General features: G+C 36.9%; 2 protein-coding genes across 3 annotated transcripts in view; one reads left to right on the top strand and one right to left on the bottom strand.

Moving 5' to 3' along the window:
* Positions 1–6,877: 6,877 nt before the first annotated feature.
* Positions 6,878–8,751, bottom strand: LOC111386973. Of its 2 annotated transcripts, none has more exons than XR_002701345.1 (2): positions 7,510–8,737; positions 6,878–7,186 (listed from the first exon to the last, which is right to left on the bottom strand). XR_002701345.1 is itself a non-coding variant. In XM_023011474.1 (2 exons), the coding sequence occupies exons 1-2, from the start codon at positions 8,651–8,653 to the stop codon at positions 7,022–7,024; spliced, it is 450 nt and encodes a 149-aa protein (XP_022867242.1). In that variant the 5' UTR covers positions 8,654–8,751; the 3' UTR covers positions 6,878–7,021. The 2 variants fall into 2 exon arrangements, 1 of the variants encoding a protein (XP_022867242.1); XM_023011474.1 differs by having other exon boundaries at positions 8,369–8,751.
* Positions 8,752–9,969: 1,218 nt separating this feature from the next.
* LOC111378847 (ribulose bisphosphate carboxylase large chain-like) overlaps positions 9,970–10,601 on the top strand; it is a 1,219-nt gene continuing 587 nt past the window's right edge. Inside the window, exons 1-2 of the mRNA XM_023002129.1 lie at positions 9,970–10,109; positions 10,217–10,277. Coding sequence (XP_022857897.1) covers positions 9,970–10,109; positions 10,217–10,277 — 201 coding nt within the window. The remainder of the gene's footprint in view (positions 10,110–10,216; positions 10,278–10,601) is intronic.

Genomic DNA, 10,601 nt, shown 5'->3' with positions numbered 1-10,601 from the left:
TCAGTAATAATAATATAGTTGGGTTAGGAAGAATAGGGACAATGTAAAAGTAGGGATGGCAATGGGGCAGGTTCGGGACAGGGCGCCCCCACCTCGCCTTGTCACATCTCGGCCAAACCTTGTCCCGCCCCACGCCCAGCCCCACCTTAGACGAGACGGGCCGGGGGCAAGGCAACTTTTTGACCCGTTTGTTCCTCTGTTTTAATTTTTTAATATATATACACACACACACACATACATTTTCAAATTTTCGAGTTATGCCATTATTAGAGAATGATATACAAATTCAAAATGGATTTTTAATGAGTGAATTGTTTAGAAATAAATTTATTTTTAATCTATTTTACCTTCACGGGATGGGTATGAGACGGGGCATCCTTTCCCCACCCTGCAACAGGGTGTCGTGCCTTGCCCCGCCCCGTCCATTTGGGGCTATTTTTTTGCTCCATTCGGGTCAGGGCGAGGCGGATTCTTTTTCCATCACTATGTACAAGGCAATACTTGAAATGGCGTCTGCCTCATGGTGAAGAGATTGCAGGGTACTCCATACTCAAATTGCGAACTTTCATCTGAGATGGCTACACTAACGCTAGCAAATGTAAAACACAACAACTAGAAAGGTTGGAGTGGATTTGGGTTACTTTGCTTTGTGGTGTTGAATCAAAGAGATAAATTGAGCCCAGGAAACCCATCTTGGTGGTTGATTATTGCGTAACATTTAGAGTTTTGGGGTCATGCTTCTTGAGTTGGTAACGGGCGAGAGATCAACCAATGTAGTAGGTTTTGGGGGAATTAATTTCAATTTCAAGATTTTTCCCCAAATTGTAGGTTTTGATTTTGTGAGAATGGCGTGTTTCATTTTTATTGAGTAGAGGCGTGTTTGGGCTTTGAAAAGTTGGTGACCACATTGGCATTTCATTTAACATTTGTTAGAATTTAACAGTCACGTAGGCATTCCATCATCCGTGTAGACAGAATGATAATTGGAATTCATCTGGTGAGTGATGGAGTGCAACGGACTAAAGTTGAGTGACAATTGGGAAGCTTCTTGAAGTTTAGTGAGCAACCCTTGACAAAACTCAAAGTTCAGTAGGTGTTGAAACATTGAACTCCCTTTTTTATAGTCCACTGTTCCGTAGTTATTAATTTGTGATGTTGATGAATACTTTTACAAAGATTAGATTTTTATGGTTTGAATAGTAATGGTGGGTTGTTTGGAAAGGGTAAAATTCTGATTTTTGTGAAGAAGACTGAGAGATTAGTTTGAGATGGGGTTGTAGAATCATTGTGGTAACTTCTTCTATTTAGGGGTTAAAGTTCGAGGTTCTGTGGAAATTTGGAGTTTTTAAGGATAAGACCGGTTCAATTGAGCCAACTTACAATCTTCCTTTAAAAATTTTTGTATGGGAGGGGTAAATTAGAGTCGTGGTCCTTGATATTTAGAGTAAGTAGTATTTTCACTCTGAATTCTTTGATATTTAGGTCCTGTAACCTTTGATTTCTTTCGAGCAATTACGTAGTTTTAGACAAATTTCACCCTTGTTTGAGCTCCTATATTTAAAAATTCACTTTCCTCCGAACTCATTTTTAGCCCTACATTCTCTCCATAAAATAAATTTACATGTAAACTTAAATTTTTTTTCTACATTTTGGCTACACATTGTTGAAAAAATTATTATTACAAAATCTATTCTTTCAAAATGGAACTCACATCTAAATAAGCGTTGAACAATAAGGACAACGATCTCCCTCCATCCTATATATATAAATGGATTGTAAAAGGAACCTAACCTCATTTTTTTGCCTCTGCTTGTGACGAGTTTATAAAGGATTTAATTTATAAATAAATATAAAAGAGTGGTAAATAGTATTGTGGGTCTATTAGAATTTGTGGTTAAAAATAAAGTCCCATATTTATATGATTTATAAATTTACCAAACAAAGGCTTTAAGGACAGAAACAAGGTGAGGCTAATAAGGATGGTACAAGGAAGATAGGAATTAGTGAATTAATTGTACAAGAGAAAAGAGGATAAAACTGTTGCTTTCTGTGCCTATATAGTATATTTTTACTGATGTAAAAATAATAATATTTTTATTGAATAAAATTATGTTTACTTTATTTATTGCATTTATTTATTATTGATCATGCAAAAATTAAAGTGTCTGTGATCATTTGTGATAATATGAGTTGGGTACTTGCGTTTAGAAGTATAGTGTAACACAAATTATATTTTGATCATAAATAATTTGTTCACAATCTATGTATAAGGGTTGGTACCTTATATTGGAAGGTTGTAGTGTTGACCAATTCGCTATTTGGGTTTGTGATTTGTCATTATCACAGAAATAGTTAGAGATAGCACCAGTACACTTGGAATGTATTAAACGGACCGTGTGTTGCATTTAACTCTATAGCATGATCGTGTGGAGATTTAAATTCCACTTGACTACTGTGTATTTCATCTAGATCCCTTAACAAGATTATGTATATCTTTTCGCAATTTTAATTGTTTTTTGATTCATTAATGTGTGAGATCAATTTGATTGGTCAAATATCTCAATGAGTTGGGAGCTTGAGAATGAGCGACGTAGAGAACATGAATTCGTGTTGGGAACCATCATCCTGAAAAATGGGTAGAGTGACTACTTACGTATTTTCTGTTGAACGGTTAAAATCTGAGCTCAGTGTTTAGCAACGGCTAAACTTTGATATCTATAATTTGTTCACAGGAGCGTTAAAAAAAAATGAAACTTAAGTTAGTGAGAATAATTAGAGGGATAAAACAATTATTTATGCACCTAATTATCGGATCTCAGATGGGGATAAAATATATATATGGCAAGTTAGAAGAAAGTATTATCGAGCTTTTATGATCTTATATATTCCAAAAGTTCAGTCTTTTGCCTTTAGTAAAAAAAGCAAAGACTAATAATTAGATTGGGTGGTTTAGGGTCGACTAGACAGGATCTAATTATTGGAGGTTGGATAATATATGTCCGATCAAGTCCCTTCGGTAGCTCCATAAAGTATTGAAACTTAATTACAACAATTATGATAGTTTTGGGTGAAGTTCTAGGGCTACAAATGCAATTAAATGTAAACTAATTGGAATTGGACTTAAATTAAAACTCATACTCGGGTTTTAATTAGAACTCTTGTTTGAATATGGAATTATAATTGTACTGAAATTGTATCATCTTTTTCTCACATTCATAATTCCATAATATTCAAAATTAGAGAGAGAAAATATTTTATTTTCTTGTTGTCCAAATTCAAGAAGTACTTTTTGGATTAATTAAAAGAAGGTGCTCACACGTCAGTGTAGTCTTTGTGTTGGAAAATACCATAGAAAGCTTGAAGATTTAAAACACCAAGATTCTTGCAATTAAAGAAGACGGAAGTTCGCGGAGCAAAGTTAATTCAAAGGTTGATCATCGAACTTAGGTAAAAGATTTAAATTCTTTAATTTTGTTATAATATATACGTGAACATCTAGACGATCCCCTTTATTGAATTAAAGTAAATTTTAATTTCTAGTTAATTCCGCTTCCGCTTTCCTATGAAAATTGTATAAATTTTGCATAGAAACTGTGGGGATGGCAATTGGGAGGGGAGCCCCCTTTCTATCTTGTCTAGGATTTTACTGCTCAACGTTCTCAACCCTATCCCCACTAAAGGCTGGGCAATCCCCCACACTGGTTTTTTTCCCCTTTAAATTCTAGGTTAATTTGAGAATTTGACTAATGGATTTGGATAATAGGTTTGGGTTTGGGCATAAAAAAGTTGGGCTAAAGCGAATATAAACAAAATGTCAATTTTATTTATTTGTTTATTTTTAAATACTAACAATTGAGGCTGTAGTTCTCATCCTCTCTTAGAGCATACAAATCCTGGCTGAAAACATGGATTATTAGATGGGTTGAGCCTAGCTCAACTCGCCTCTCGACAAGCTCAGATCGGCACGATTCATCTAAACTAGGCTCGATTAGAGACTCATTCACAACTTTTATTATTATTATTATTATTATTATTATTATTATTATTATTATTATTATTATTATTATTATTTTGAAAATTACACTTTCACTCCTCGAATTATAATGAATAACTATTTTTCTACGAAAATTACGAATGTAAAAATCGCATATTGGGGAAGAAAAGTAATTTCTTATTCAAGTCAATGAATTGTATATACATCAACGAGACTTATAAATAGCAAACTAATAGCTGTGCCAACTATATTACAACTAACTATGGTGTCAATACTCCCCCTTAAGATGGACTATGCAGATTAAGAATAGCCATCTTGGACAATGGAGGGGAAAAGAGAGAAGCTGGAAGAGGCTTTGTGAATATGTCTGCTAACTGGTGTTGAGTGCGTACGGGTAGGAGCTTGATAAATCCATCTGTGATCATATCCCGAATGAAGTGGCAATTGATCTCGATGTGCTTAGTTTGCTCATGGAAGGTGGGATTACTGGCAATATGAATTGCAGCCCGGTTATCACAAAAGATTAATGCCGGTGTGGTGAGAGAAATCTGGAAATCAAGGAGTAGCTGATGAATCCAAACCAGTTCACTGGTTGTGGCTGCAAGAGCGCGATACTCTGCTTCTGCAGAGGATCTGGACAAAGTAGTCTGTCTTTTTGCCTTCCAAGATATTAATGAATTACCAAGGAAGATACACAAACCTGTAATGGACTTTCTGGAGTCAAGGTATGAGCCCCAATCAGCGTCTGCAAATGCCTATAGTTGAAAGGAGGAGGATGCAGCAAATAATATTCCCTGACCAGGGGTTGCCTTAAGATACCTCAGGAGATGATGCATGGCATCAAGGTGAGGCTTCCGAGGCGTAGCAACAAACTGACTCAGTTTATGGACTGCAAAGGTGATGTTAGGGCGAGAGACGGTTAGGTACAGTAACTGTCCAATAAGCCTGCGGTATAAAGACTCATCTTCAATGAGATCTCCCTCATGTGAACTAAGGCGAGACTTGGGATCCATAGGTAAATGAGCTGGTTTGCAAGCAAGAAAACCAGTATCTTCAAAGAGCTGAAGAGTCTAATGTCTCTGAGAAAGAGAAATGCCTCTCTGTGACCTGGATTTCCAAGCCAAGAAAATATTTCAGTGCTCCAAGATCCTTAAGCTTGAAATGATCATGGAGGAATGACTTCAGGGACTCAATCTCATGAAAACCTGGTCCAGTTATGACAATGTCATCAACGTAGACCAGAAGTGCAATGAAAGAAGCACCAGACCTTTTTGTGAATAAAGAGTAGTCAGATTTAGACTGTTGAAACCCATAAATAATAAGGGCCTGTGAAAACTTGGAGAACCACTGTCGACATGCCTGTTTAATGCCATAGATAGATTTATGGAGTTTACACTCAAGTTTCTCCCCCTGATTTCCAGATGGAGGCTGTATAAAGTAACCTAAAGGGAGATCCATGTATATTTTTTCAAATAGATCCCCATTAAGAAAAGCGTTATTTACAGCCAACTGAACTAGTGACCAATTCTGAATAGCTGCAATGGCTAGCAAGACTTTAACAGTTACTAGTTTAGCAACTAGGGAAAAAGTTTCAATGAAATCCATCCCTTTGTGTTGGGTATAACCTTTGGCTACCAAGCGAGCTTTGTAACGCTCTACACTGCCATCTGCCTTATATTTAGTCTTATACACCCATTTGCAACCTATAGAGTGCTTTCCTTTAGGTAAAGGAGTAACAGTCCAGGTTTTGTTTGCTTCCATGGCAGCCAATTCAGTGGCCATAGCATTCCTCCAGTGCTCAAACTTGACAGCTTGGTGGTAATATTGGGGTTCAAAGTTGGAAGAGATATGAAGAAGGAAGGTGCGATGGGAAGGAGATAAGTTAGAATAAGAGATGTAATTACATAGAGGAAATGGAGACTGACATTGTGGAGGTGCAGTGTTGGTGAGAAGATTACAATGTAAGTCACGGAGGTAGGATGGAGGTTTACGAATTCTAGTGGTTCTTCTAAGAGTATGATTTGGATTTTGAACAAGAACATTTGTAATGGCAATGGAACCACCACTGTCATTATTAGGAATGTCAGAGGTGGGATAATGTTGGTTATGATCTGGAAAGCTTGAGGAAAAACCAAATCAGGAAAAGGATCCACGAGATTACTGGAAGGAGATATGGAATGAAATGGGAATAGATGTTCATAGAAGATAACATCCCTAGATATAAAGAAAGATTTTGCATGTGCATCATATAGTTTATATCCCTTAATGCCAGGAGGGTAACCAACAAAAACACATTCCTTGGCCCTTGGCTTGAACTTTGGTCTATGGGATGTTAAGGTAGAAGCAAAACAAAGACACCCAAAAACTCTAAGGGACTTATAATCAACAGGGGAATTAAAGAGCAAGGTAAAAGGAGTCTTGTTTTGTATGACTGGAGAAGGAGTTCGATTTATTAGGTATGTAGCTGTAAGGATACAGTCCCCTCAGAATTCAATAGGAACCTGTGATCGGAAAAATAATGCACGAGCTACATTGAGGAGATGCTGATGTTTCTTCTCAACCACATAATTTTGCTCAGGTCTTTCTACGCAAGAGAATTGATGAATGACCCCCTTTTTCATGAAAATAATCCACAAATTGTAATTCTGAGGCATTATCAGATCTAAACTTCTTTATCACCTTGTGGAATTGAGTTTCAATTAGTGTGAAGAATCTGGGAATGATGAAACTAGCATCAGATTTCTGCTTCATTAAGTAAACCCATGTAAATCGTGTGCAATCATTAACCAGTGTTAGGAAGTATTTGTAACCAGCATGGGAGGGACATTATAAGGACCCCAAGTATCACAGTGTACCAAGTCAAATGCAGCAGATGATAGATGATTTTTAGAAACAAAAGAAAGCCTCCTTTACTTAGCTAAGGGACAAATAGAACAGGGGGTAAATGCTCCACCTTTCTTATTATTACAATCAAATTGTAACTGGTCCTTTAACAAATTCAACCTTTTAAATGATAAGTAGCCTAGTCTACCAAATATCAGTAGGGACATTATTATTCCTCAAATGAGCAGAATTACAAATCTTTCCAGAAGGATCACATGGATTTGGTACTGGAGCAAGAGGTTGCACTTGTATCACATATAAATCTCCAATTCTTTTACCCTTGCCAATCGTCTTCAACTTGTGAAGATCCTGAACAACACATGAATTAGTGAGAAAGTTGACATTTACAGATGAGTTTCTGGTTAGACAACTGACTGATATAAGATTGAACTTGAACTGAGGAATATACAATACATCCACGAGCCCCAAGTCAGGGGAAATCTTCACATTACCAACAAAATTCACAGGGATTTGCACATGATTTGGCAAAGTGACAAATGCATTCTGTACATGCTTCATTAAGTGGAATATTGATTTATTAGAACAAATATGACTCGTAGCTCCTGAATCCACTATCCAACACCTCAGTGAACTGATTATAGAATCAAGAGATATAGTGGAAAAACAAGTACCTGAAATGTGATCACATTTTTCCTCCACATCTGTATTCAACGTGGTTGTTGTGAGATGAGAGTTTAGCATGTTCAACAAATGTTGACATTGTGTAGGGTTTAATGTCTGCATAAAAGTTTTGACACTTGAAGTCTGATCAGCTACATAATCAGAAACCAAGTTGGTAATTGCACCACGTGTCTAAGTACTCGACCCTGCTTGATTGTTAAAATCAGACCTATGTTTGGGCATATACCCCGGGGGAAAACCATGTAACTTGTAGCATTTATCCACTGCATGACCAGAATATCCACAATATGTGCAAATAGGTATATCCTTTTTTTAATGTTTATTATTTGATTGTCCCATGGCAGGCTTTCAGGTTTCATTCTTCGCATAAAAGGCCATTGAACTAGCAAGGCCTAACACATCTGTGTTCAAGTTCATTTTCCTTTGATGTTCTTCTTGAGTCACAAGAGCAAACACTTTGTTAGTAGATGGAATTGGATCCATCAACCGCAGCTGCCCTCTGATTTGAGCAAATGATTCATGGAGTCCCATTAAAAATGACATAACGTACTCCATTTGATAATGTTTAGCCAATTTCTTATTTCCTTCACATGTGCATTTTCCACACGATCATATAGGCCTGTAATTACTAAGTTCTTCCCAAACAGTCTTCAACTTAGTGAAGTAGGTATTAACAGATAATTGTCCCTATGTGAGGTTCATTAATTCGCGTTTCAACTGAAAAATGCGTGGACCATTTTTCTGTTGGTAACGCTCCTTGAGATCCATCCAAATCTCATGTGCAGATTCATAATATATCAAACTTGCAGAAATTTCTTTGGATACAGAGTTAAGGATCCAGGAAATTACCATATTGTTATTGCAGATCCATGGATTAAGGAGATCGTCAGAATTTTTAGGCTTTGGAATTGATCCATCAATAAAACCAGATTTATTCTTCACAGACAGGGCTATCACCATTGCTCGACTCCAGGATTCATAATTGTCTCCTGTCAGAGGTTGCGAAACAAATATGAGACCTGGATTATCTGAGTGGTGAAGAAAATAGGGGCTAGATCCATCAACAATGGCGGAATTGCTCGTCGATGATGATGCTAGAATGTGTGGCAATTGATTCGAAGAATCTGTAGCCATGGCAGAAAAACTCGAACCAAATTTTGTGAATTTCAGAGCCAACGGAGCTTTAGCTTTGATACCATATTGGGGAAGAAAAGCAATTTCTTATTCAAGTCAATGAATTGTATGTACATCAACGAGACTTATAAATAGCAAACTAATAGCTGTGCCAACTGTATTACAGCTAACTAAAAGCTGTGCCAACTGTATTACAACTAACTATGGTGTCAATATCGCACTTCGCCAAAAAATTGTAAAGTTGTAAATGCTTACTCCTTTATTGTCTATCCGAAAAGAAGTAATCCCATCTAAATCGAACTTCAGAACTTGGAAAGTTGTATCCTGTAGAATACTTTCAACCTCCACCATTTTTTGAGTGAAATTGATGAAATAGTTTTGCAGAGGTTTATCATGGTCTGTCCTTCTGTCCTATATTCTCCTTGTTGGGGTCGAACAGAATGTAGGGATATCAATGAGCTGAAACTCGAGACTTGAGCTTGGCTTGAATAAAAATGGTTTGAGCTTTTCTTTGCCCGAGCCAAGCTGAATTTTTGCTTGGCCAAAAAATTCTAGGCTTGACTCAGGCTTTCGACTTAGGTCTTTATCGTGTAGTTGCCTGATAGCAGGCAGCTACAAGCGTAGCTACCTTTGTTCGACAACAAGTTGCAGCTGCATGCTAAGCTTTTAATTTTTAATTTATTTTTCCTAAGGCTCATTTTTTCACGGGTCAAAACTGGCTTGTGACACGAGCCGGCTGGATGCCCCAAATTGGGGCTTAGCTCGAGCCGCTAGTCAAGCCTGCTCGGGTTTTTTCTGGGTCGAGTCATAAGCCGTTCAAATTAACGAGCCAAATTGACGTCCCTAATAGAATGTTATCACAATAAACATGTGGATGAATTGATTTCTAAGGTCAAGCTAATTGTTGACACTACATAGCGTTAGCTTGTTATTTGACCATTTTTTCTGTGACTGACAAGGACTTATTAGTGATATAACATATCATTGTCGTTGTTTGACTTTTTTAATTATCATGGAAGCACCTAGTCTGTCGAAATATGTGGCCTCTCATCAACTGCGATTCATGGCCTCTCACCAAGGATCCAGTGACTGGCACTTTGAACCGATGCCGAGGCCCGAATTGTGGCCGAGTTTAGCCCGTATTCGTCACTCTTGATGGACATGCTGATGATTAGGCTGATGTAGATGGTTCCAATTTTCCATTACGCCCAGTTCTAGGTCCGTATGAAGATAAGGAGTACAAAGCTGGCAAAATGACCGTTTAAGGTATCATAGCCAATTGTTGAAAACAAGATTCGAACAATATCATGGATGAAATGGAGAAGAAGAAAAGACCTAGATTCAAGTCCCATTTAGGAAAAGATCTGATGGGATCTGGTGCCAGTGTGATCTCGAATATCAGTAAATATACAAATCTTAAAGTTAAAAAAGATAATTTACCTCTTCATCCTTACAAGTAATAGAATCAAACAAGAGTGGACTTGAAATGTAACTAGCCAAATTTGAAAGACTTTACAAAAGCTTCTCTTTAGGTGCATTTAACAAATCACCTTTTCCGTAAAGATGGATTCGTTTGGCACGATTTTCTATTACACGAGGTTGGTACACAAATCTCGAGCAAAATGTAATAGCTTCGTAGCGAAGATATGTCAGGACAACATAATTTATAATCTAATTCATGTTCTAAACAAAGGAGATTAAAGTGTTGAAAAATTCAATCACAATAAATCTGAGATTTTGGATGTTGACCTCATTTCAAATATCGAATTGTTTTCTAAAATCTAAAAAATCTTCGAACATTGGGCAAATTCAGGTAGTAAAAATCTGCAGTTTGTCATCCTTTCGCAAAAATTCAAGATTTGAAACTCTTTGTAATCTTGAGTTTTCCAGAAAATTAGGGTAAAATATGAAGAAAATTTTTGAGATTTGGATCTAGCTTCAAAGGTTG

Source organism: Olea europaea, chromosome 3 (genome assembly GCF_002742605.1).
Source record: "Olea europaea var. sylvestris chromosome 3, O_europaea_v1, whole genome shotgun sequence".
NCBI lineage: Eukaryota > Viridiplantae > Streptophyta > Magnoliopsida > Lamiales > Oleaceae > Olea > Olea europaea.
Note: the sequence above shows the minus strand (reverse complement) of the source record. Positions and strands in the feature narration are given on the sequence as shown.

Coding starts and splice junctions, on each gene's coding strand:
- LOC111386973 (XM_023011474.1), bottom strand. CDS start 8,653: ATGGCTACAGATTCTTCGAATCAATTGCCACACATTCTAGCATCATCA. Junction 7,187..8,368: donor GGATCTGCAATAACAATATG/GTAATTTCCTGG, acceptor TGTGTTGTTCAG/GATCTTCACAAGTTGAAGAC.